Here is a 27147-nt window from a genome sequence, read left to right on the forward strand (position 1 = left end):
GGCCTTCTTGACGCGCGAAAGGGAGGAGCGACGGGGACCTGGGCTCTCGGTTCTTTCTTTCTTTTCCCGAATTATACACGCCTCCGTGAAGACCGACTTTACTACGCGGCATTCCTTCTCTGGAAAGCGTACGCGAGCTGTTCAGCTTCTTCTGCCGCCGCGCCCCGTGTTGAAAGCCGTGAGCCGTATAGTTTACGACGGAGACACCCTACGGTTACCTCTCTTCGGAAAGTAGATATTGTGTCCTTTGGGAGCGAGCGACAGATGCGGCCTTGCCGCCCTTCCAGGGAACGTCTGAGGTTGCGGAGAACGACGGAGCCGTGGCTGCCTTTTGTTGTCCGCGGCGTAATGCGCTGCGGTCGGGGCACTGCAGCCCTTGAAAACTCTGAGGAGCCTTCCGGAAACAACTCTGGTCATCACGTGGGCTGTTGCGGCTTAGTCGACGTTGACGACCCCGGCTTGACAAAAACGGTAGCTACGGATGGGCCGACTGCATTTGCTTCCCGTCGCTCAGCTGGGGGTGGGACTCCTGCGCCAATTGCGCCATTTTGATACAAACGCAGATTCCTGCGCCAAACTGCGCCGAACACATAAAATTGACCGAAATTGCGCCACGCTGCGCCAGAACGGCTTCGGCATGTATGCTGCGACAGTGGCCGCGAACAGCGAGTGGATTCGTCCTCCAAAAAAGAGTGCGGCCGTTCACATTCCGCCGACCGCGCGACATCGCCTTCCGCACAGTTTCTCGTGATTTTCGCGCTTATAACACTGGACTTTTCGGCGCTTCCGCCAAGTGGCCGGCGCGCGCTCGGCCACTCTCGGCTGTTGTCACTGCTGTCGGAACGGCCAGGGCGGCTGTATTTAGAGTGTGTACTAGAATACGGTTAAGTGGGCCGAGTGGCGCGGCGCTCTAGCTAAGGCGCAAAATAACGAAAAGCAGGCTCAGGGCACTGCGAGCGAAATAGATATTAGGGAGGTGCATGCTGCAGCGGGTTCAGCGAGCGGGCGTCTCTGTCCCCAGGGCCAGTAGACCTCAAAAATATTGCAGTCTGTTTTTATGCCCACATAGGCGAGGCTGAGCTATTTTGGCATATCGCGAAGGGATAATGGCGAATTTGGAATAAAAAGTCGCAGTTTCGCCCGAAAGGCGAAGCATCGATTGCGATAGCAAATTAGTAGACAGCTATACGAAGTAAGGATAATTGTTTTATCGGCCGTATAAACTTGAAAATATTCGCTTACTAACTAAATTAGCAAGCATGGTGTCACGCGCGCACAAGCAAACAGGAACACGTCTCACTCTATGACCGCGGAAACTGGCTATCTAAACGCTGGAGCGAGGAAGCGCGGCAGCAGCAGCGAGCGAATTGACCTTCGTGCTGTCTCTCGCTTCAGCGCGAACTAAGCGGCGAAAACAGTGCGCACGAAGCTTGAGCACTCGCACTCTGTCCCCATCGCAGATCGCTTTCGATATAGGGCTCGCGCTGCCGCGCCATACGCAGCAGCCGCCGGAGAACGCCCCCCTCTCTCACCTCCCCTCACGGTGCCTTGCGCGCGCGAGAGACTGAGCCGCCATCGTCCGCTCACCCTCGCACGCTTTCACTCGCACATACAGCATACGGCGCGCGGCGACGATGTTATCGCCCCTGGACTTTATACGGAACATCACGGCGACGACGACGGCAGAATTGCGCCTGGAGTGTTTATATAATTAGTATCGCAATAAAGACAGATTGAAATAGTATTACATTATACTAGCCCAGGGTTGATTGCGGCGCTCTGGGTCCGATGTGACATATGGCGGTCGCATCTTCGGGAGGTCAAATTGTGACTTCGCCTGCCTAATGCGTTTTGGACACGCGCGCGCGTCGGGGCAATAGCAAACAATTATTAAAATATTAAATAAGGTCCTAGGGCCTTCACATTTCATTATAAGACGACGTATATCGCCCCTGGAAGAACGTCTTCCCAACAATGCATTTCTGTTTAAAAGTGAAGCCGACTTTAAGGGGATCCGTGTAAGCTTGGTCTTTGTAAGCTGGCTTTCCCACGTTCTGTGTTGTAATGAAGCTTACTCAAGAAAAGTGCGATACGAACGGAGCCCAGTAACGCTATCGCGTTCCACTCTTAAAGGCGAAGCTTAAGCGTCCTCCAATTTTTGATCTGCCGACTGTTGGCGACAGCGTTTTCCTTCCTTTAAACCGTTGCCCAGAGCGTTTTCCGTCCCTGTAAACTGCTGTCGCCAGCAGTCGGCAGACCAAAAATCGGTGTCGTGTCGCCCTAGTGTGAATGAGCCTATCTGTGCGTTGTCACACGTCGCGTTTGTGTCTTCCGCAGAGGGGAAGGGCCATGGTAGAGAAGCGATTCTGGGCCGTTACATTGTAGTGAGGCATCTTCCGATGCTAACGATTTTTCGCGCTCCGTGAGTGGTCAGAGCGACTCTCCGCCGGCGTTATCAACGGGATCAGCCATCCTAAGACAATGCGCCTTGTCATTGTTGTATAACCTGGCAGGTTCGCAACGCGGCACTGACCGCGCGGTGCCCGGCGGCGCATACACGCCGGTCGAAAGAGTAAAAAGCGTGATAGCCGCCCCGTACCATTCACGCGACGATCGCGGAAACTAATCGACGGTATTCGCGGCCGGTGGCATTTCGTGCACTAGACGGCGACGTCAGCGCGTCCGCCCGCCCTGCAGAAGGGCGATTCCTCCGAAAAGTGGCTCTCCCTCCTCACTCGCTCATCGCTTCGTGACGGCCATCACGCAAAACTCGCGTCACTGGTCGTTCCGAGAGCATTGCTACAGTAGCGGCGAGGGCGCGGCCGCCCGTTTGGCTCCCTCGACTTCCGTCGCAGTGGGCACGAACGGGTATATATACGTGTAGTACGACGCGCGCTGTGCAGCCGTGCACGATTGCGACCTGCGCCGCGCTTATTCTTTCGACTCCCGGCGGCAGGAAGAGCATCTCCCGTGCTACTTCGCTTTGCCGGCGCCACTGTATACACGGTCGCTGCCGCTGCTGCTGCTCGTCAGGCGGTTCCATTAAGGAAGGAGGCGTGCACCCGTCAACGACGAGCCGTGATGGCCGCCGGCGACGGGCGTATAACGCACTCAAGAAAAACGCACGCACGAACGCACGCACCGCGTGACTTTGCAGGACGCTTTCGCACAGGCAGAGCATTCCACGGCGCTGACCTGTGCCACGAGGCCTTGGCCCGTCGCTTTCGGGAAACTTCTGAGATACCCGCGGGCCACGCAAGAAGGCTATAGTGCCCGTGGCACGGCGTCCTCTCTTTCGGCTAAAGAAAGCTAAACAAGCAAAAAATATTCCAGCATATAGAAAAGCAGGAGCAGCAGCGGCGACAGTGGCGCGGCCTAATTGCGCTGCGACAGTTTTCATTCCGCTGCCTGATACGGCCTCGCCACCGCTTTCTCTTTTCTGTGCTTTCTCTCCCCCTTCTTTCTTTCTCTCGTTCTTTTCTTTTTTTTTTTTTTCTCGTTTCTCACGGCGCGTACTGCAGTCCTTCATAATCTATTCTTCGGAGCTCGCGCTTTGTCCACTCCCCCATTCTTTTCGTCAGCGTACATTCTCGGCATGCACTCCGCGGCGCCTGTCGAAAAGGAAACAAAAGGAGGGGCGAAGGGAGGGTTTCAGGTCCGGGGGAGCGGAAAGGGGGCCGCAGATCACCAAGTGTCCGACGGCTTCGCGGCCCGCGCTGCCGGCCAGCCGCGTCGTCATCCGTGTCCTCCTCGGAAAGCCCCGAAATTCTTTTCGTGCACCACTGCGGCTCCTCGTTGTGCCAGTTGTGTTATATAGGATCCGCTCGACGGCGCCTTGTTTCCAGTGGAATGCATTTCTTCCGAACGTGGGAAACGACGGCACTTGGAAGCGATCGAGCGCGGTTGATTAACGCTGTCCGTCGCATCAGCTGGTCTCTGATAGTCGTCTATTATTAGAGGAACACTAAAAAGGACAATTAAGCCGCAGATTGGATTGATAGATTGCAGAGCTGGAGTTGGGATAAAAGCAGTCGTCCCGAGAGCGAAGATTTGATACGCCCGAAAGGGCGCAAGGAATACCGTGCACCCAACTGTTGAGCATAACAGCAAACTCTCTTGACAAAAGACGAGTGGCGAGGCCACCTTGAATTTCTTCCAGATCCACGGAACGTCATATATAATGACAGCGTCTTGTCTGCGCTGGATAATTGTTTGCCGAACTGAATAGATAGCGTTGCATTTTAAAGCAAAAAGGGATATTCTATGTGGGAAAACTTGTAGAGTTTAAACGCCCTGTGTGCGCGAAAACACCGTGAAAATCTGTGATGTTATATAGATTGATGTCCTCGCTGTTGTAGCTCTGAATTGAAGTTTGACCCTCATTTTCTCGTTAACAATCAACTTTGCCGACCGGAAGAAATAATAATGGAGCTTAGAAAATATCATCTAGTCAAGTCTGATTAAGTGTATCGCTTTATTGTCCATCTGTAAGTTCTACTATAGGCAGAGCTGCAGGCGTCCTTGCAAGGGCAATCGCAGCCTCCTTGGCCCCACCATCTCTGAAGAATGTTTTCTTAACCCTCAACACCGGCACGCTCGCCTTTGGAGCTTCCGGAAGTCTGCGTTCGGGAAGTTGCCGCCAGTTTCAGGCATAAGTCATTGTCACCTATATGCCTTCAGCTCCCGCGTATATCCCGTCGCGAGCGCGGAAAAGTTCGCGTCACGTCACCTGTCGTACACAGTATGTGGCAGCTGCGGATCCGTTCATATAAGAGCCCGCGGCGTTTCGTGAGTGATGTTCCGAGACGAAGGCTTCGCCTGGCAGAGATGTGTGCCCATAGCTGTTTCCTCATTGGCCGAGTCCGAGTGTGGGCCGCCGATGCCGAACGGGTCACTGCGGCCGACGCGCGCGAAAGACGCCCCCACGAGCGCCCGCCGCAGGAAACTTCCTCATTACTGCCCATTGACGTGGAGCGCAGAAGCGCCTGGCGTTCCTTTGATTTGTAGATGTGCTCGTCCGCTTCCAGTGGCACGCGTATACTTGCTCGCGCACCATGGCCGAAGGAATCGTCAGCGTCCTCTGGCTTTTTTTGTTTTTTCTGGTTTCCTTTTTCGGGCTTTCCGCATTGGCCTCTGATCGGCGTACGTGTGTATACATAAGAACGAACACGCTGGGGTGAAAGTGCAACGATCCCGTGTCACTGTGGTTGCGGCCACGTCTCACGACACTCTATCGCCTTTTGCCTGCATGCAAGCGCTTCTCGGGCGCGTAACAAGCAATGCGCCTGAGATGGCGCCAGCTTGTTCCCATACGTAAGGCTAAACAAAGAGAGAGAGAGAGAGAAAACATATATAATGTAAGGCTTGGTCCGCATCGTCGTTATAAATGCATCCAACAAACACCACAGCCAAAGCTCTAACGCCACCATGGTGTCCCACATCCTCTATACCATAAAAGGGGCCACGCAGTCATGCATCAGCACCGGCATCCTTCTGATCGCCGGATAAACAGAGCCCTCGCGTCGCTAGCAGTTTGCTGCAATTACGCAAGAGGGCCAAAGACAGAATGAAATTCCGGCGTATTACCGCCGCCGTGGAATCGCCAAGCGCGTCGGCTGTCGTTCATTCCACGCCACGCGATGTCCACGTCATTTCAGTGGCCGAAATGCGTAGGGTACCCTGGGGTCTCTGTTTCACTCTGTAACTACATGGAATACATATTGGCCGGAATCATACAGTGCCGTCACCGTGAAAATTGAGGCGGATGCTGTGGCACCGGGCGACGTCGTATGATATACGTCGGAAATGATCTCCTTTTGGTGGCCGTATGGTCTAATTCACACGTACAGCCGTCGCGACGTCCGTCTAGAGAAATATTTTCCTCACTGGTTTGTTCTGAAAAACGGGACGCTGGAGAAGACGTATCATCGCCGGTTTATCCTGAAGAAAAACAGGACGCCGGCGAAGGATAACCTTTGCGGTTTAGTCTGAAAACCTGGGGGTATTCTGTAAGAGTCCACCTAGTGGACTGTCTATTTCGGCTGTCGCCGATTGGCTTCAGCTGCATAAGCGAGAAGGGGACTGGCTGGCTCCTTCTCGCTCGTGCAGCGGGAGCCAATCGACGACAGGCGAAATGGACAAACCACTAGGTGGACTCTTGCAGAATACCCCCCCCCCCCCCCCTGCACACACAACAAACCGGCGAGGAATAGCTCTCTCCTGACGGACACTGGTGCCGTGACGGTGATTAGACTGAACGTATGACGGCTGTGTCAGGCCTGTTTTAAAACAGTCTGATCCATCGGACGACGCGTCGCAAAAGCCTATACTCGTAATGCTGGAGCATGCTGGAACCTGTTGGAACACTGATAAAATAAACTGTCGTGTGGGCCTGTAAAGCGTCTTCTCTTGTACGATCTAGTCGCACGGGGTCGTATGTTTTCTTTTTTTTACGCACATGTGTTTTATGCTTAATGCGAACGGCCGTTCAATGTGATCTGTCGGCGCATCGCTTCCTTTTTTTATTGCGATAGCAATTATATGGACACTTCAACCGGATTTCTGCCGTCCGCGTCACCGTCGTCGTCGTCGTCGCCGTGAGGTTCCGTATAGATTCCAAGGGCGATAAAACCGTCGCCGCGCGCCGTATGCGCGAGTGAAAGCGCGCGGGGGACGCGCGCTATCACGGAGAGCGAACGTACGGCGGAAAGCAAACGCGACCGTCGCGCTAAAGGTTGTGGGGGTATGGGAGGAAGGGAGGGAGGCGGGGAGACTCTGTGCTGCTTCACCAAATGCTTATCTTTTAACCGGGCGCAAGGGGAACTGGCCACTCAATCTCCCACGCGAAAGCAAGAAAGCGGGAAGGCAGCGCGGGGAGGGAGGGGGGCAGCTTCTCCTCTGCCAACAACTTATCATCTGCACAACTCCTCTGCACTTTGCCCGGCGCCTGGCGGTCGCCCGCGCCGTCTCTTATCTCCACACGGCTCTGACCTTTGTATGCGCTGTGCATTCGCCGCTCAGTTTCCGTTGAAGGGATTGACCACGCGAACAATTCTCCCGCTGCGGCGGCTGCGCTTGCTGCCAGCGTTTTGCCAGTAGTTGTCTGCGGTCATTCGGTGTGATCTATTCATGTTTGCTTGTGCGCGCTGACACCACGCTTGTTAATTCAGTTAGTCCAAATGTGTCCAAGTTTATGCAGCCGATAAAACTACTATCCCTACTCCGAATAGCTCTCTACTAATTTGCTATCGCAATTGATGCTTCGCCTTTCGGGCGAAACTGCGACATTTTTTTTATCTCCCTTACGTTCTTGTGATTTGTAGCGCGCCAGCAGCGGATCGACGGTGCGGCCTCCCGCCGCTCTCATTTCCTTTCTTATCTGTTGTTGTGAACTTGTGCTGTTTGCACCGACGCCACCACTAATCTCAGAATTGTGCGGAGCGCGGTAGCGCAGTGGTTACCGCTTGCAGCTCACAACCGAACCCCCTGGCTACGACGAGGTTGCTGAGGTGGCCTGGTAACGACGACGACTTGACCAGGTCGGCGTAACGGAATGTACGGACTGACACGTACACACCAAATCCTGCAGTTTCGAGCTTCTGACTGCCGTCGCAGTAAAACAAAGCAAAACGGCAGTATATGTGGTAGCATGCATCCAAGCACATAGCCAGCCTATAGAGAACACTCAATTGGATTTTTTTCTTTTTTTTTTTCTGAGCACACGCGTAGCAAGTATATGCGAAGACTGCGCAGGTGTATATGAGCCGCCCTCTCGAGAGACCGTATATATGGAAGCTTATCGCGACCAAGCGCGCGTATCCGCTTCTGCGGCTGTCAACGTCTCCTGTGCTTCCGTCTGCGCTGCGCTCTCGACCGCTGCAAACAACGGAGTGCATGCCCACGGCCTATCGGTGCCCTGGAAAGAATACGCTCGTTTCCGCCGCCTCCCGCGGGCTTTTAGTGGTGCGCGACAGCACCTGAGCTCTTCCGGTGTCGTCTCGAGCGTGCCTTCCCGCGGCCCTGTCTCGGGCTGGCGTATGCATCTATATTCGACGTGCGGATGTTATTCGGCACGTCCTGTCGATAAGTGCTCGCACGCGGCATACGCTTCTGAACTGTTGCGTTGTGCAGCGCATCATCGTCGTCGAAGCGCGTGGCTTCGACAACGACGGGCTGTCACGGTCGCTTTCATGAGCCAAGTGGCGGCTTATACGCCGTTACGGTCCGAAGGGTTGAGTTTTGTATGCCGACCTATTAGGGGCACTATAGAGACTTCGCGTCAACACCAAGGAGATCAATGTCAACCACTCCGCGATATCAGCAGCGCCACACTGTCACTTTCTCAATCTCGCATCATGGGCAAGCGCGACATATCGGCCGCGCACTCGAGTTCTGACACACACCGTGAAAGTTTTGTTTTCTTGGAGAACGCTTTGAGTGATGCACCGGAAACAATGAGAAGTTTCAAAACTTCTTGAACTTTGAATGTGAGGAAATAAATGTACGACGATGTATACACTTGGGGGTCGCTGGGTATATCTGCCGCTAATGACAACAAAAACATCATTAATATTTATCTTCTGCTGGGCGGAACCGAACCCGCGTCATTTATAATCAGACAATCTTGTCCGAATATATATTCACGCACGAGGAGGCCTCGCGGCCGCGGTGCCGCTGTAGATGGCGCAGCTAGGCAGCGCAGTGCGTGTTTAGTGGGAATGACGCATCTCAACATAACGCATCTCTGCAGCGGCAACGGCGTGTCGCAACATTGCGTCAATGCTAATTGCATTAACGTCGACATTTATCGTGAGATGGGTCCTGCTGGAATTTTGGGTTCTTAGAAGTAACAGCCTTTCCTTGCTACAATAGCATGGCCTCTGCGGCTGCTGTAACTTGTAAACTTGTCACACCTTGGCATAAGCTTCTCCATACTGTCCTCCAGCAGTCTCCTGTGCCTTTATGCAGTCCAAAATCAGAGGTCTTCATTTCATTATTGCTGGTCAGGCATTGTTTAGCGTTTTGAAGAAGATGAGATCGTGACGGAGCCCGGGCCCCTTCTATCCTAAATGCCGAATCAGGTCATTCGTCCGCATTGTCATCATATGTCGGGTTCCGTCGTGGAGAACCATGCACGAAGCATATATACAGGATTTTTCACTGAACACTTTCAAACAATTTTTGAAAGGCTGCCTATGACAGATAGCACAATTCTAGTTCGCGAGCTGGTCTACTCGAAGAGGCGGGCATTACTTGCACAAGAAACTGAAATGCATAATAGACTAATAACCAAAAATGCACTAATTAAGGTTTTAACTAATTACCTTGTGGCACGTATTGCTGTTTACAAATTCTAGCCGCAGAGTTCGCAAGGCGGATCCCCTTAGAAGGAATTCTCAGGATGACACTGCAGTTTCGAGATATTAATTCCCGAACTTTGCGGAGATATGCATTGGCGTTCCAGTCACTTTCTTAACAAAACGTCGTTTTATGCATTGAAGCACATGCAAAACGTTGAAGCCGCGCCATCGTCGTCGTCGTCGTCAGGCCACCTTCTTGTATCATCTTCAGTTTTCGCTAGAGTGTACTAGAATATGGTCGTCTAGTACACTCTAGTTTTCGCGCAGCAAGATTGCGCAGATCCAGCGCACATGTTCGAATCTACGGGAAGCTGTTCCTTCAAGTACGCACACGGTACGAGAGAAGTAATATGCGTGCTATTGTGGCCTACTGTGGTTAGAGCATCCGGCTGCTCTAATTGTGTTTTCTTGCGTGCGTGCGTGCGTGCGTGCGTGCGTGTGTGTGTGTGTGTGTGTGTGTGTGTGTGTGTGTGTGTGTGTGTGTGTGTGTGTGTGTGTGTGTGCGTGCGTGCGTGCGTGCGTGCGTGCGTGCGTGCGTGCGTGCGTGCGTGCGTGCGTGCGTGCGTGCGTGCGTGCGTGTGTGTGTGCGTGCGTGTGTGTGTGTGTGTGTGTGTGTGTGTGTGTGTGTGTGTGTGTGTGTGTGTGTGTGTGTGTGTGTGTGTGTGTGTGTGTGTGTGTGTGTGTGTGTGTGAGAGAGAGAGCTATTCGACAAGGCCGCAGCGCAGCAGCCATTGTCAGCATAGTCGGGGAGGGTTCGCTAAGAAAAAACTTCACAACAAAATTTGGCCCACCACTGCCACCATTTCTAACTCCTGCCACTGCGGCGACCACTGAGCTATATACCGCTGAACACTCGCTGGTTAATAATTGCGGGGCGTTGTGTGCCACGCAGGCTCTTGAGAATGGTGGCGTTTGTGCTTGCATTTCGGAGGCCACAGCAGGCATTATACTGTAGCGCGGACGAAGACGACGTTTCGCGCATCGCGAACAAGAAATTGTTCTTCCGGAGATGGCGGTATCAGCTGCGAGAGTAGGCTGTTGTTGGAGTGAATGAGTCGGAGCCGGAGAAAACGCTGAAGTCTACATTATTTCTCTCTCGGTGGGTATGGGCCTGAACAGAACTTGAGCCATTGTGTATGTGCCCGAATAGCATACTTGGGTATGTGCAACTGGTCACGCACATGCCATTGATGATGCGAACAGGAGGAAAAAAGTGAAGTCGGCAACAGGGAAGTGAAGGAGTAGTCGGAAACAGAAGCAGAAGAATGTGGCAAAATACGTTAAGTGAACAAAATGGGGACCAGAGTGCGCGTTGAGCGAGAACTGTTGAGCTACATAGAAGTGAAGAAGTGAAGTGAAAGCATTTCAGTAAACAGCAAAGAAAGCTTCGAGACACGCCTGAAGATTATTGGAACTTCATGTCATCTGCTGGATGTGATTGTTGGTTCGACTAGACTAGTCGCATCGGAGGCTGTAAAAATCGTCCTATTCATCGGACGACGCTTCAGAAAGAGAGCTGCCGAAGCTGTTGGAAATGTGTCGGAAACTCGTTGGAAGTTTGTAGATGAACGTACGGTAGTCGTGTGGCTGATCGAATGGTTTCTTTTGGCACGTGTATTTAGCGCTGCTTCACTTCGACTCAGATGAGAGCTTAGCACACATACGCGTAGCTCGTCTTCTTCGGGAAGAGAACTTCCCAAGTCTTCCGGGAAGTGGCGGTAAAGGCCGCACCACCCGTCGCCTCCACCGCGCAGCCTCGTCCTGCGGTATATACGGCGGCACGGGGCAAGGGCGCGCGTGCCACACTCGGCCCCTGCCCTTGTACGTGCTACACCCGCGGCGGGCGGAGAGTGGTGGTTGCGGCTCAAGTGGTTCACCGTTCACACAGGCCGTGCTGGTCTGTGTGTGCGCGCTTTCTTTTTTATTTCATTTTATTTTTCGGCACTGCTCTGCTGCGGCGAGCGCGAGGCCCCTCGAAATCGTTCCGCGAATCGCCGCTACGCATCCGGCGCGCTTCCCTTGACTCGGCCGGCGGGTAAAGTTGTGGCGCGATTAGTGGTGCGGCGCACGCGTCGTGTATCGGTTCTCTCCCTTCTCAGTCCGTATTCATTTTCTTCTTTCTTTTCTTTCATTTTTTTTTTTTCGTATACGCCGCGCCGAATAACAACCTCGCGCGCGCGTGCCTGAAGCGTGGCGTCGTGCGCCAGCCAACCTGCCGAGTGCATGTGCGGGGCCTCGGAAAAAACTGGCCGGGAGCCACGCCCACACGGGCGACCAGCAGGCTGGCTGCGGCAGATATGCGCGCGCGTGCCTCCTGAGGGAGCAGTTGCTGGAGGCTGCAGGGTGAAGTTATGGGTGCAGCTCCGGTGTATACGTACACGAGGTGCGCGCGCGCGCGCGCGCTGCCTATCCTTGCGTCGCCACGCAGCGGTCAGCGCTCTGATGGCTGTAATCCTCCCTCCCCCCCCTCTCTCTCTATCCTCCTTCTCGTCCTGTGTTTAGTCGCTTTCTGTCGAAACCCAAATGTATGGCTCTCCATTACTTACGTATTTGTCAAAAGTTACGAACCCACTGCACCACGAGTGGTAGAATATCTGTTGCTGGGCCTTGCTGCTGGGCCTTATTGCTGCAGCAACCGGTGCTCTAGAGTGTGAGTGCCGTTCTCTCTCTCAACCGTGAGAGCTGAAATGTACGGCCACCGTCGTAGTTAGCCGGAACACGCCTTATAAGCGCCTTCTTTATTCTGCTGCGGTGGGTGCTACGGATTTTTGGATGGCTTCCTTTGAATTTCCTGTATGTTAATGCGTGTTCTTTCCAAAACACTTCGTGTTTGCGTATTACAAACGGTGTTTATCTAAGTTAAACCGCTAGAAATGTGTCTTCTGTGTTCGTATTAAGTCTGACGGCAGCTGTACATGTAAGCTTTCAGCGCAGCAAAGACGACAGCACAGTGCGCTAGTTTCAACTGTTTATTCTCTCAGTCGACGAACAGTCTTTAAAAGGCATCGCGTGCAAAATGCAATCAAAGAGAATACACGAGAATGCAGGAACTGTGTTATGTCTTTCTTCGATTGAATGCTCCACAGAATGAAGTACCTGTATCCTCGTGTTCTCGTGCAGGCCTTCGTCCTGGGAATGTATTCTGCGACGATCACTTTCGGCGATAGTATGGCCTCGGCGACAGTAACGCCGGCAGGCGCGCGCTGATTTGCTGGTTGAGCAAAATCGGATGAGCTGATTGAGCTCTATACGTCAGGCGAAGGCGATAGTATTGCCGAGGCGATCGTCGAAGGATACGTCCCCAGCAGTGTACATAAAAAAGTCGCAGTTTCGCCGGAAAGGCGAAGCATCGATCGAGATAGCAAATTAGTGGGCAGCTATACGAAGTAAGGATGGTAGTCTTATCGGCCGTATAAACTTGTAAACATCGGCGTACTAACTAAATAAACAAGCCTGCATGGTGCCACGCGCGCACAAGCAAACATGAATACGTCTAACTCGATGACCAAACGCTGGAGTGAGGAAGCGCGGCAGCAGCACCGAGTGAATTAACCTTCGTTGCTGCGTCTCGTATCAACGCGAACTAAGCCGCGAAAACACAGCGCACGGCGGACTGTGTCCCTGTCGCAGATGGCTTTCAAGATACGGCGGCCCGGGTGCGCGCGCGGCCGCCGGGGCCGCCCGGAGTAACCCCCTCCCCTATCTCTCCCCTGCCCCCGGAGCGTTGCGCGCGACGGAAGACGCGCATCCTTCCCGCTTCCCTCCCTTGCGTGCGGGAGATTGAGCTGCGATCTCCGGCTCACACTCGCACGCTTTCACTCGCACATACAGCATACGGCGCGCGGCGACGATCTTATCGCCCTTGGACTTTATACGGAACCTCACGGCGACGCCGACGGCAGAAATGCGCCTGGAGTGTCCATATAATTGCTATATCGCAATAAAAATAGGAAGATGATGATTTTCGTGTTGTGTTCTACCCTATGTTGGGAGGTAGCATGTCCAACTTATCATTTTGACAAACAACAGATGCGCTTTTCTTTTCTCTTCTTTAAGACAATAACAAGAATGTTTCAAAATCGCCTGTGGCAAATAGCATAATTCTACATATTGAGCTGTATTACTCAACAAGGCGGACATTAGCTGCAAGAGAAATTGAAATGCAACTAATTAACAAAAAATCACTAATTACCGAATTAATGAACAATAGTGCAAATTTATCGCAAGTCTTACGGTGCATATTTATAAACTGTAGAGTTTTTTCCGAGTGGATATGCCGAGCAAGCTCGCCGGCTATAATTTGTAAATTCTAATATGTGCAATAAAGCAATTAATTAAAACGGTAAGTAGTCAACGTTGGTTAATTAGTCGATTACGCATTTCGATTTCTCGTGCGCGCGTAATGGCCACTGCTTCGAGTAATCCCAAAACCCTTCAGCGATATTGTAAGAGACGCTCGGGCGGAGCAATTGCCAGCCTTGATCGCCAGGCTAAACCCGCCTGTTGCTACAATTACACCACCACCACCCACTGAAGGACTGCAATTATACCATCAGCCGCAGGCGATTTTTCAAAATTATGTGTGGTTAAATTAACCACCCCGTATATGCGATGAAACCTCTACAGGGGCCGATCGAGTGCACGCACCGACAACGAGTCGGCCCGATCACGTGCGCATTCGTAGCGCCTTCAAAGCGGTTGGCGAAAGCTGCACCTTTACATGTAACAAACGAATCTTAGCCCTTGCGCCACTAAACAACTTGCATTCATTCAACAAACGAATCCTTCAACATTGAGACCATGTTATTTTGTACCAGTCGTGTTACACTAACGTCTTTATTTTTTACTGCTTAAAATCATGTCACCAGCCTGCTAAATTGCATTAGCTTTGATATCTTGTGGCTACCGTCATAGACATTCACGCTACAAAATACTAGATGGAAATCTAGCGCTATACAACCTGCGCGAACTGCGTGGCTTTTCAGACCAGCATGTGCAAACATTGGCTCAGCCAGTACAGCGAATTGAGAGGAGTAGATTCATTTTGCATCGTAAGCACATACGTGATGCTGCAGACGAAATGAAAAAAAAAAAAAAAAACTGCCCGAGTTCGATAGCTTAACGAAGCCACGGGCCACCATAAGTAGCAGCTGCACAGCTACACACACACGAACATTGGCGATCCTGATGTAACTTAACAACGCCAATAAACCGCGGCACTTCACGAAGAAATCCGTTTACGTTCAGAGCAGCGAGAATATACGTGCACAGTCAGGCTTAGCGGTGAAACGGAAACCATCGACGATCCAGCGGTCGAGCGCTGTACGGGGCGAGCGCTGTACGATCACCGTCGTACCAACCACCGACCTACCACGAAAACGGCCGAAAGAGCCAAAGAAAGGTATTCGCTTTTTAAGTATAGTGAGTGTTAATTGCCTTGCGAAATTATTCTCTTTGTGACATGGACGCCGCTTGCGTAGCGACGCGAACACGTGCCTTGCACGTTTTGTCTGCCACAATTATTTTCGACAGACTGTCGGCGACGCGTTGGAAGTCGCAGACCGCATGTTGGGTAGTAGCGGCTGCCAAAGGCACCAGCGCCGCTTCTTTCGTGTGAATCATCACTGGTCGTAAGTGGCGCGAAATCGGCGCCGCATGGTACGATTCGCGTTCGCGTTAAGCATGACGCAGACCGTACGTCAGACAGACGGCGTCGATAATGCCAGCCGTCTGTACTGTCGGCTCTCGGGCGCCTCATTGACTTCTCCCGTTTCGACACCTTATATACTTGGTCGCGAAATCGACTCCCTCTCTTTTTGAACCTGAGCCCATTCGTCGCTTCGCGCTTGGCTGAACTCGGCGTGGCGTGGTTGTTGTGAATGCCCGTTGCACAATCGCGTCGCGTTTTCTCTGAATCCGCGGCGTGTTTAGTGAATTCGGAGATTGCGCTTTGTGTTTGCAACCATTGTGGCGGCGTTCTGGGAAGCGCTTCAGGCGATCTAGTCTGTTTTCTTCTTGGCGTGTCGGAGCCATTTGAGCGTTGTCAATTCGACGCCATTAATGCGGATATGATCACTTAGACGGCCGGACTCGCTAGAATGCCAGGTTTTCTCGAAGGCGCGCCAGCTTGAGTCATGAATTTTGTTAGTGACCCGTTATGTTTTGCACTTGCTTGTTAAACTGCTGGTACATACGAAATGCGCAGCCATTTGAGCGATCGCTTTGCACGGACAATGTGTGTGTAATGCGCACACATGTTAGCCGCCGGCGTCCGGGGTGTTCTCACTCGGCGTACAAGCTATACAGGGTGTCAACTATCATTCACCAAGATTTAGAAATATGCGAATGCCACGTAGCTGCAGGCACAACCAAGGTAATGTTGTTTGCTCTCACTTGGAGATACTCAGATTATTTTTTTGCATTCCGCCTAATTACATAATTAGTCTTAATTAATTAATCAACTTCTCATTTATTATAATAAGATGAAAAGTGTCAATGAGAAAATTGTAGAGCAACATGAAAAACTCCGGATACAGCTTTCTGTTGCTCAATACGTGAATACCCGCAAAGTAGCTCGAGCGGCCAGTCGCGCGGCAATTTTGCATGTATTCGCAGGCTTCTTTTCGGAAAAACACTTTTATGTAGCACGTATTGAGTGATAGAAAACTGTATCGGGAGTTTTTAATGTTGCTCTACAATTTTATCATTGACACTTTTCATCTAATTATGATATTTGAGAAGTTGATTAAGTAATTAAGACTGATTCTGGAGGAATGCAAATAATAATCTCAGTATCTAAAAGCGACAGCAAACAACATTACCTTGGTTCTGTCAAGCTACGTGACGTGGCATTTGCATATTTTAAAATTTGCTGCATGATAGCTGGGACACGCTGTATAGTTGGGATAGAGCCAGCCCCACCTGGCAGCCGGTGTTCGCATGGATACGTCGGTCGTTGTGTTTCTCGGCGCGCTGCGTTAATTATGCAGTCAGACTCGAACAACATGCGGCTCACGAAGCGCAATGTATGATGTATCAGTCCGTTACTTATATGACCATGCAGGTATGACTTCGCCATTCCTTGAACTCTTGCCATAGGGTGCGAAGCTTAAGAAGTTGCAGCTTATGTGTGTCATAGTGAAGTAATTAGGCGCAATTTTGCACTCCCACTTTCACGCACACACCCATACACGCATACACTCAAGAACACCCCCCACACACAGCGCTGAATGAATGCGGGAATGCAAATTTGCGCCTAATTACTTCACTTTGACGAGTTACCAGCTTGCCCAACAGCAAGTTCTACGAAGTTATTTGTGTCAGTTTCGAAGAAAACGCGAACGCTTGGAATGAAATCGGCATGCACAAGCGGCATATGTAGACCATCTCCCTTTGCCTTGTTCTACTATAATGATGCGTGTAGATGGAGTCCAATAGTAATTAGCATTTCATGTAACGCGAAGCAGCTCTTGATTCAACTTCTTAGTGAGCTTAAGTGTGTTGTTGGAAAGCCTCTCTTTGAAGAAAGTATTGTCCAAGGCGAAGCGTTTATACGCTTAAATGCTGACGGCTGCCTGGTGCATAGTGGCAAAACGCGCAGTTACGCGCATTTGTACCGTTCGTTGCTTATTGTCAGCTGCGAGCTTTGTGTCACCACGTTTCGATCTCGAACCACGGCCGCTTTCTGCGGCGCGCCTGAGATATATGCCTTGTGTACACGTGCGTTGTCAGTCAAATAATAAGGCATGACAGGTGTATTTTGCAGCGCTCGCGCCATATTGCCGCAGTGATAAAATCAGGTTAATTTCAGAAAATCGCCTGTTTTACTATAGCGAACAACGCCCTTGCATCGGTTTAAGATATCCTACATCTTTTAAATAAGCGGTTTGAAAGTAGTCCTGTTCAGAAAACTCAGTGTTCTTCTATTATTCAGCCCACGGACACATTCATTCATTCATTCATTCATTCATTCATTCATTCATTCATTCATTCATTCATTCATTTGTCCTAAAGCACTCAGCAGTGTGTCACTAAGTGCGAGCTGAGGCAACTGGTGGGGTGCACGGTGTAGGTAAAAAACATTTTTGCATGCATATCGCTGGTATCAAGAATTTTCGCTTACGCCTGCCGATGTCGGTCACACAACCGCATAGAAAATTAGCTTTTTGAAACTTCAGTTACACATTTCTGTGCCTTGAGGATAAGCAGTGGCCGAACAAGGAATGTCGCCGAAGCCAACGTTTAGATGAGCGGACTTGTCTTCGTCACTGCATGCAGGGCAGAAAACTCAGCCCTGACAGAGAAAAGTGCCCTTGTCAAAACGTTGGCTTGGGCGACATTCCTTGTTCTCCCTCGGGTATTCACTTAAAACCTCCACCTTCCTATAAACCTATCTCTTCGTTTTACGTTGGTATTAGTGTAAAAACAACCACTGTTACGGACTACGTGGGTAACGTAATGCAAAGCATTTGTCGACTGTAAACCCGCTTTCTGTGTTTGCGTGCCTGCCGTCTCCGCAAGAATTAAAGAGATGAATTCCTTATTCGGGCAAGAGGTGTGGTCGTTCGTCTCCTCATAGTGAACTGAAGGTCATTGCAAAGAGTGATGGGGCCATTCTGCAAATGAAAAAAAAAAGTATTCATTGACTGTATGGGATGTTCAAGGCAACCTAAAAGGTGCGAGAACCTGCGCTAGAGTTCGTTTGGATTGCTGTAGCAAGAAGGTTCCAGACACATCGATCAAAGAATATATTTATCGTCACTGACAACTCGCTTGCACGTCGGAAAGATTTCAGGACACGAAAAATATTATCTCTCTCTCTCTCTCTGGTGGCAAAATTCTCCGACTTTTTGTTTTGTGTTCATTTGCTGCGGATTTACAGGGTCGCCATCTTTTTAGAGGGAGAACGCCTCGTTAATAGTCAAGCGCTCAAGTTTATAGAAGCCTTAGTTTGGAAGGGGCTTGTGCGCACTATGATATAATTAATACGTAAGTATTTGCTTTAAACAGAATATCGACTCTTTATTTCCCCCAATATATTAGTGTAGAATTTACATCATACTGAATACTAACAAGTTGCTTGATTCCCCTGAGCCTACGAATCGAATACACGAGCGCTAAATGCATGTGTAGTATATGCCGACGTTCATTGCGCGAACGTGTCGGCGCGCCTCGTGTACAACGTGTGCCTCCTCTTGTTTTTGCGCAGGCAAGATGTACGCGGTGCTGGGCCGGCGTCACGGCCGCGTGCTGGGCGGCGACCTGCGCGAGGGCTCGCAGATGTTCGAGGTGACGGCCGTGCTGCCCGTGGTGGAGAGCATGCAGTTCGCCAACGAGATACGCAAGCAGACCTCGGGGCTGGCCAACCCGCAGCTTGTCTTCAGCCACTGGGAGGTGACGCCATGTTGTTCCTTCCTTTGCTGCTCCCGCATTCTGTGGGGCTTATTTATTTAAATGAAATAAAAAAACAAACTAAGTGGTGTGTGGTGCGCGCACAAAGCAGCAGAGACTTCCCGCGGACTCGCAAACGCGTTCCCACTTTTGATTAATCGCTCGATTATATTGTGCTTTTGGATCGGACCTGTGTTGCGTGTTATATTGCTTGCACGGAATAGCCGACATTACACACGATGCCAGCGCTTCCGTGCTCGACATTTAATTATTAAGAAAAAAAGATAACGATCTGAGGAGTTCAATCTAGTCGGCGCTGTTGGCAAAAACTGATGTGCCCAAATTTAAATCACTTAATTGTTCCTTTGAAATACCTAAAAATGCTAATTATATATATATATATATATATATATATATATATATATATATATATATATATATATATATATATATATATATATATACGCACATATGTATCGCCAGCGGCTTCAACTATATATATAGTTCAGGCCGGGTTCCCGGTTCTTATTGCCCCGAAATTCCCTTCTGCGCGCTTATCGCCCGCTTAGCACGTATACCTGTTGCTTTTGCTGACCCTTTCCACAACCGCCAAATTCCGAAAAAAAAGAAGAAAATATTCGGCATACTTTTGTATTTCTTTAACCGAAAACCATAGACCCTAGTATAACCAACTTCGTGTCCTTCATGGTGCTCGCCTCTGACATACGATCTTCACGCGAGTGGACAGCTGGAACCTCGCAGTTTCGTGAATTTTGTGCTCTGCAATGCCTTTCCTATATCTTCGGAAAAGCTATCATGTAGTACTTTTGTTTGCTCGGGAAAGTACGTCATTTTTCCAGCTCTTTCCCCAATAGACCTAGTTGATGAAGTTGATCGTAGTACGTAGGTCACTGAAGTATGTAGATCGTGCGCTTGCCCCCCGTGTAGGTGAACCCGTCCAATCATCCCATACGCAGCTTCTCACGCATATCCGCGCAGGACTCGTCGGGTGCGGGCGAAGTATAGCTGCGTTGCCGCTGTGATATCTTCACGAACCTTTCCAGACGCTGCTCCGGATAGCTATAGTGTATAATGGCCATGTGATGACGACTGCCGCCGGAAGCGATTACCGCCCGCTTGTGCCGGAATTCCCGGCAAGAGCTGAAAAAACGGCTCACAATCGCCCCGATGCGTGATCCTCCGGGAGCCATCGCGGCGTGGCACGAAGCTGTACGCACACCATGGTGTGCTCTTATACGTATATTTTCGGCATGCCTGCCCGATGACGCCATATACGTTGCGGCTTCGACGTTCTGTAAAGGTGATTCGACGGAGTTTCGGACAGGCACCTTTGAATGCCATTGCAAGAGCACTGACCTAAGCGGTCGTTGGCCGTTGAGACAATAGAGGGTTACATAGCTTACTTAGAATCCGGTCGGCGACTCCGCAACCTCGGAGCGATTGAAGACGAAGTATAGCTTAGGCGCCGCCACTGTACTTACGTTTGCGCGCAGTTGCGTCAATTCTTATAGCGCGTCTGTGGTGTGTCGAACGCGTCTGTTCTACCCTTCTGAATCTGGAACCACGTGCGACCTTGCTTCAGAAACAGCCGTTTCGTTTGCGATCTCACCGTCAGAAAAAGGTGGTGCTAATGCGACTCATACGACGGCGGTGTTCCAACGCTTCTCCGAGGTTGTTTAGTGCATTGATTCACTCAATGGGGCCGTGCGAAGTAATTTTATTAGCGGCGCTCTTTAAAGCCGTTCGACACTGACTCGCATTCTGCAGAAGATCTATGACATGCCTCTCACGGTTTCTATAACTGTGTTGTAAGCTGTGAGCACAGGACTTCGGACACCGATTTTAAACCTGTCACATTAGCTGCCGAAAAAGGCGGCGCGCGTGTGCCTATAGTTACAATCGGCTATAGCTCGTCGGCTTTTGCCTCCGAGGAGCGCCGTAATAATTTACGCATACGCGACCGTTTGCACAAGGAGGACTGCGAAATGGGGTCTTCGACTCTCGCTCCAGCAGCTGTCACTTGTTTACCGGGAACGAAGAAAGGGGCTCGCCTAATCACGTGGGCGTATCGACGCCGCACGCGTTTCGATAACTTCAGCAGTCCGCAAGGGAGGCGTTGTGCGCGTGACTCGCCTTGCGCAAGCCAATATGCCTTCGGCAATGCGAGGAGGCCTGCGTGCATGCGTATTACAGGTGCGCGCACCGTATACTTTCCCGCAACGCTCGCGAAAAATTCGCCGTCTCTTTCCTCCGCCATTCTCGTTTGAAAAGTGAACTCCCTTAAAATGACACTAAAGGGGAACACTAAGCCAGTTAATACTGATAAAATGTTCCATCAAAACTCTGTTTTCGAACTCTGTTTTCGTTAGTTTCGTGGTAATGTGTTCCATTATTAGGAGAGAAATTCAAGCTAAAAGTTCAATCTTTCGAATTTCTCGCCGGAACCTCAGCCTGGTATACGTCAGTGCGACGTCACCGATTTCAAATTACTTATTTTTTTTTTTCGTATTTGGGCCGTTGTGACTGAGGAGAAGTTATAAAGACTTGCTATGTTCATTTTTGTCGATAAAGATGTAACTGGACTCGAGCAGACACGACGAGCTCGAGCGGGAACTGCAACCACCACTCTTCTTTCGTTTTCGCGCATTTTCTGGCTTAGTTACTAAGCACCTTTTCACTGTAAGAGTGACTTCTTTGTTGTTGTGAGAAGGGCCATTTACTAATGCTGCTCAAACGTATTTTTCTGTTTAATGTTCCTTTAATTGCGAACGTTGTGGTGATTATGTGCGTGCGCACCACCAGCTAGCTGCAAGAGTTTTCGGAGCAGCGATATGAGGCGTGGGGGTAAAACAAAAAACTAAATTTCTTCGCATCCAATGCATTCCGCCCTCACATCGAAAGGTGCATTATATACTTCCCCACACACCGGTCGCATTGTTCACCTAAATTTCAGACTGTGTAGTGAAGTCACTTATAAGTTTACCTTTTCCGCGAATTCGGTGCTCCGAACACCTATGCGGTCGGCTGTACATGTTTCTGAGCACGAGGCACTAAGTTCTCATGCGGTCATGCGCGGGCGCCCGATCGTGTATTGTTATTAAAGCCTGCGTCGTCTTGCTACTCCTGTTTGCCGGAGATGCCAAAGACGCAGCTTTGGTGCACTGCGGTGAAACCTCGTAGGCGTGCCTTTCGCGCAATGCGGCGAAGGCAGCCGCCGGAATAAGCACCGAGTGTCGCGCGGTGAAACGTGATTCTGTCAACACACAGGTGACGTCTCGAAGGGAATGCTTATACGTACTTAAAAGCCATCTTCCTTTGGCACGCAGCGTCGAGGACTCAGAAAAATCCCAGTAACTGGAACAATGGTACGAGACGCGAAGGGGAACCTTTTTTAGCGCACTCTTCTAATGCAAATTGAGCCATGTCAGTCCACGGTTGAGCGTCAGCGGGAACGATGCGCGTTCCAAGCAATATTGTTACGCGAAGGACGAGTCAATTATACGAGCAACTATTTACAGGTTATATTTACAACAGCGGTTGCAGCGCTGACCGGTTGGATTGACAGCGCGAGCCCAGTTCGTTCTTCCTCCTCTATTCTAGAGTGATGGCGCCCGCGCACCTCGTTCAAACAACCAAATACAACACGCGTGTAGCATAATCCCCCGGCGGCAGAAGCGACGTCTCGGAGCGTCTTAATGTTATCACTGGGATGGTGATACTGCTTCAGTCGTGTAACGTGCACGATATCACTGGACTGGGAAGCAGACGGGGGCATCAGGGACGATCTCGTAGGTGACGGGAGTCACGACACGAAGTACTCGTTATGGGCCTGTGTAGCGAGACAGCAGTTTTTCTGACAAGCCAATCTGACGCGATGGAGGCCAGATATGCACCAAAGAACCAGGCGGGAGGTGCACGTCTCGGTGTCGCCGGCCTTTGACTCTCTTGGGAGTTCAGAAGGCGGTCACGGGCAATTTCCCTTGCGTGGGCAGCGCGGGCGATGGCGTCAAGTGCATATTCACTGGTCGGTGCCGCGTGAACAGGGAGGGTTGTGTCGAGGGGCAGTGCTGTTTCTCGGCCGGACAGAAGGAAAAATGGGGAATAACCGGCTGTGTCGTGGCGCGAGGAATTATAAGCAACCGTGACAAACGCTAGAGCCAGGTCCCAGTCAGTGTGGTCTGAAGAGACATACTTTGCGAGCATGTCTGTCAGAGTGCGATTGAGACGCTCCGTGAGGCCATTTGTTTGCGGATGGTATGACGTGGATAGCGTGTGCCTCGTTGCACAGTACTGCAGGATGCCTGCGATAACTTTTGATAGGAATGTCCGGCCACGGTCCGTGAGAAGTTGTCGCGGAGCTCCATGCAATAAAATCACGTCGCGTAGAAGAAAATCGGCGACATTTGTAGCGCAGCTCGGGTGATGGCGTAGCGCGTGGCGTAATCCGTGGCCACAGCGATCCACCTGTTCCCAGCGGTAGAAAGAGGAAAAGGGCCAAGTAAGTCCAAACCAACCCGAAAGAATGGCTCCGCGGGAATGTCGAGTTGTTGAAGGTACCCGGCAGGGAGCGTCGATGGTGTCTTGCGTCGCTGGCATTTCTCACACGCTGCTACGTATATTCAAACTGAGCGAGCAAGACCTGACCGAAAGAAGCGTCGGCGGATCCGCTCGTAGGTACGTGACACACCGAGGTGGCCGGCAGTGGGGAGGTTGTGAAGTTCGTGGAGAACAGCTGAGCGAAGGTGTTTAGGGATCACAACGAATAATGCTCGGCCGTCGGGGTGAGCGTTGTGGCGGTAGAGTACGCCATCTTGAAGTAGAAATAAGCGAAGGGAACTGTCGGCAAGTGACGATTCCAGGCGGTCAATGATGTTACGCAAGGACGGGTCACGGCGCTGCGCGTCGGCGACATGGAGCAGTGGAAAAACAGAGAGAACGCAGGCGGCGGTGTCAGTATCAGACGTAGAGGACGGGTCTTCGACTGGGTAGCGAGAGAGGCAGTCTACGTCCTGGTGTTGGCGTCCCGACTTGTAAGTCACTGTGTAGGAATATTCTTGTAGTCGGAGGGCCCAACGACCGAGCCGGCCAGTAGGATCCTTGAGCGACGAAAGCCAACAGAGTGCATGATGGTCTGTGATTACTGAGAAGGGCTTGCCATATAAATATGGGCGGAACTTTGAAACAGCCCAGACGAGAGCAAGACATTCGCGCTCGGTGATCGAATAGTTGCGCTCTGCAGTTGTCAGGAGCCGGCTATCGTAGGCTATAACACGGTTGTCCATATTGGCGTTGTGCTAAGACGGCGCCGATCCCATAACCACTGGCATCGGTTCGGACCTCTGTAGGTGCGGACGGATCAAAGTGGGCCAAGACCGGTGGATTGGTGAGAATCGTGATAAGGCGTGAAAACGCGGCAGCCTGAGGGGAATCCCACGTAAAATGCACGTCTTTCTTCAGAAGTTCAGTGAGTGGTCGAGTGATTGCTGCGAAGTCTTTCACGAACCGTCTGAAATACGAACAGAGCTCCACAAAACTCTGGACGTCTTTGACAGACTTACGGTACGGGCGCCGGGTACAGACTGAGGTGGCGCCCGCGCAGCTCGTTCAAACAACCAAATACACCACGTGTGTAGCAATATCAATTAAATCTTCGTGCATGCAGTCTCCACGGGCCCTCGCGGAAGTGCAGCGTCATAAAATCCGCGCTGGAAATGGAATATATACGGCCCAACTATTTCCAAAAAAAGTTAATTGGGAACCATTTATTGCTACATGGTTCGTTCGACGCACTTTCATGTCAAAAGATTTAAACTGTCTCTATCACAACGTACAGTTTCAATTGAAGCGATAGAGCACGAGTAGAAGCACGCTGCTATTGCATCACTTTTCTGCACTGACGTTTCTTTCTTTTTTTCCCCCTCTTTTTATAGCTAGTGGACGTGGATCCTTTCTGGGTGCCGTCGACCGAGGAAGAGTACGCGCACTTCGGGGAGAAGGCCGACACGGAGAACCGGGCTCGCAAGTACATGAACGCCGTGCGCAGGCGAAAGGGCCTGCCCGTCAGCGAGAACGTGGTCGAGCACGCCGAGAAGCAGCGCACTCTGTCCAAGAAGAAGTAGCCGCAGCTGCAGGGCGACTTGGCGGGACACCTGCCGCCGCAGCAGGCGACCGCCGTTAAGGGTGTCTCGGCGCTTCCAACACTCCGCCACTGCCTGAGCACTACGCACGTGCAGCTGACAGCTGCATAGAAGCCTAAAGTGAAAGGATAATTTTAAATGAAAAGGCTGCATGCACGTGCGCAGTGGCCTTTCGTTGGTGCAAGGAATAAAGTGGACCCCACACTGTTGAATGTTACATCCGCGGTGTTTCCAGTCCGCCTTGTTAATGCTTTATCTGCAATACCGTTCGACCCACTATGAAAAGAAGAAAAAAAAAAGGGGGGGGGGGGGGGGAGGGGAGTGAAGTTGCAGTTTCGTTTATGATTCGAGGTAATGACGCAATCGCTGGCAGTCAGACTTTCACTGTTTTGTGCGGTGTCGGTTGAAGTAAACTTCATCAGATGCGCGCGAGCAATCTCCTTTCGAGAGGAAGAGTCCGAGTCAACTAATTCGTTTCTGAAGGTGGCGTTCCCCGGTGGTTGATGCATACGTAAATTCGAGTCTGAGTTAGTGGCACATACTCACTTCGGGGTTGGTTGGTTAGTTGTTCCTTTGTGAAATGGTGCAACCGATTCTGGGGAATCGGCCATGAATCGGGCGGTACAGAGGTTTAAAAGAAAAAAAAAAACATCCGGCAGAACCCACCTCACGATGACTGTCTACGTTGATGAGATTAGCATTCAAGCAATGTAGTGACACACCGTATTTCTGAAGACACGTTCATTTAGAATCTGTAGTCATTTTTGAAATGCCCGTTGCTTCGGCTATATGCGACATATACACTGACTCTGGGATCAGCCCACTTTTCTATGGCACTCTGTCACGGCTGTCTACCGTTCGCCGTCGGCGCGAAGTCGATCGACGGAGTATACAAGCCGGTTGGTCGTTCCGTACTGGAGCGAACACAGTGAAAGAGTCAGAGTCGGGAGTAAACAAAAAAATATATTTATCGACTGACAACGATACACAAATTAATAAAATAAAATAATTAAAGACAAGAAAATCAACACCTGAACTTAATATATAGCTCAATGATGACGACAAAGAAATATGATGAGCAATTAACATAATATACAAAAATGAAATAGGGCGCGGATCAAATATACAAGAATACACTTAACAGTAGTTCACTAAAACAAAGTTCAAAAGAAAACCAACGATGTCATACGCGTGGCCGGGCAGCAGCAGCGAGTCCATAAACCGTGAAGTCGGCGCGCAGAGCTTTCCCGAAGAATACTGGCAAGCCGATCTTGTTGAGGTGGATGCGATTGCTGGGCGGGGTTTCCCGGGAGTCTACATCTGACGACTTCCCTCAAGCAGGTTGAGCTAACTTCAGGTGAACTACCGTGAGCTTCGTTGCAGACGTTGGTTTGTCGTCTCGTACGTCAACTAGTTACTTGAAGTTCCGACGCGGCTAGGCAGCCCAGGCGATACTGGACGGCTCTAGCCCCCCGACTGCTTCTCAGCCGATTACAGCCTCAGCTTCTAGACTGATTAGCAGGGCCTAAAGCCTGCGCTTAAATAGCCTCTCCTTTCCCTAGTTCCCTCTGTCGGGGAACTGCAGGTATGCAGAGTTCACCTAATTATTTCATGCCTTTTCCCAAAAGTCTTGACCGCGCCCCTTTTAATCAGGGGCGAGGGAACGGTTGATCCTCCTTCCGCTGTCCGAGGTCGCGCCCCCCGCACTGCACCCCACAGACACGCACGCACACCTTTGGGTCCGTTGACCAGCACAGAAGCAACAGCGGCCGCCGGCCATACGGCGCCCGTTAATCGGCGTGTCGCTATCTCGAAACTATATGCCGCACCGTGAGACGACGACGTTTTTGGCGCCCGTTAATCGGCGTGTCGATGACTCGCAACTATACCGCTTCGCGACACACTCGATTGCCAGAGTCGGTCATGACAATAACGTCATGGCGACGATGGAATGTCGAATAAGGGATGACGTCGATGAAACAACGAAGGCGGTATGACGTCAATGCAATAACGATTCTGCATTTATGACGATGGCATAACGACGACGGCATGAGGACAATGGTATGACAGCGAATTATGACGGCGATGACGGGACGACGACGATATGACGAGAGTCGGATGACATAGCTGGAACGACCACGAGCGCATACACGGTCGCCCAAGCTAGTAGTAAACTTTGGTCACTGGGTTGGCTAAGAGGATAGATAGATATAGCATTGAAGTCTGGAACGCAACTTGCA

At 50.9% G+C, this 27147-nt stretch overlaps 1 protein-coding gene across 3 annotated transcripts in view; it reads left to right on the forward strand.

The window, feature by feature from the left end:
• The window catches only part of LOC119442386 (elongation factor-like GTPase 1), a 150554-nt gene extending 125410 nt beyond the window's left edge, over positions 1–25144 (forward strand). For all 3 annotated transcript variants that reach the window (XM_037707245.2, XM_037707246.2, XM_037707247.2), the window contains exons 19-20: positions 18568–18752; positions 24701–25144. In XM_037707245.2, the coding sequence (XP_037563173.1) occupies positions 18568–18752; positions 24701–24889 (374 nt within the window). In that variant the 3' untranslated portion in view covers positions 24890–25144. The remainder of the gene's footprint in view (positions 1–18567; positions 18753–24700) is intronic.
• Positions 25145–27147: the final 2003 nt, after the last annotated feature.

This window comes from Dermacentor silvarum, chromosome 2 (assembly GCF_013339745.2).
Source record: "Dermacentor silvarum isolate Dsil-2018 chromosome 2, BIME_Dsil_1.4, whole genome shotgun sequence".
In the NCBI taxonomy this organism is placed as follows: domain Eukaryota; kingdom Metazoa; phylum Arthropoda; class Arachnida; order Ixodida; family Ixodidae; genus Dermacentor; species Dermacentor silvarum.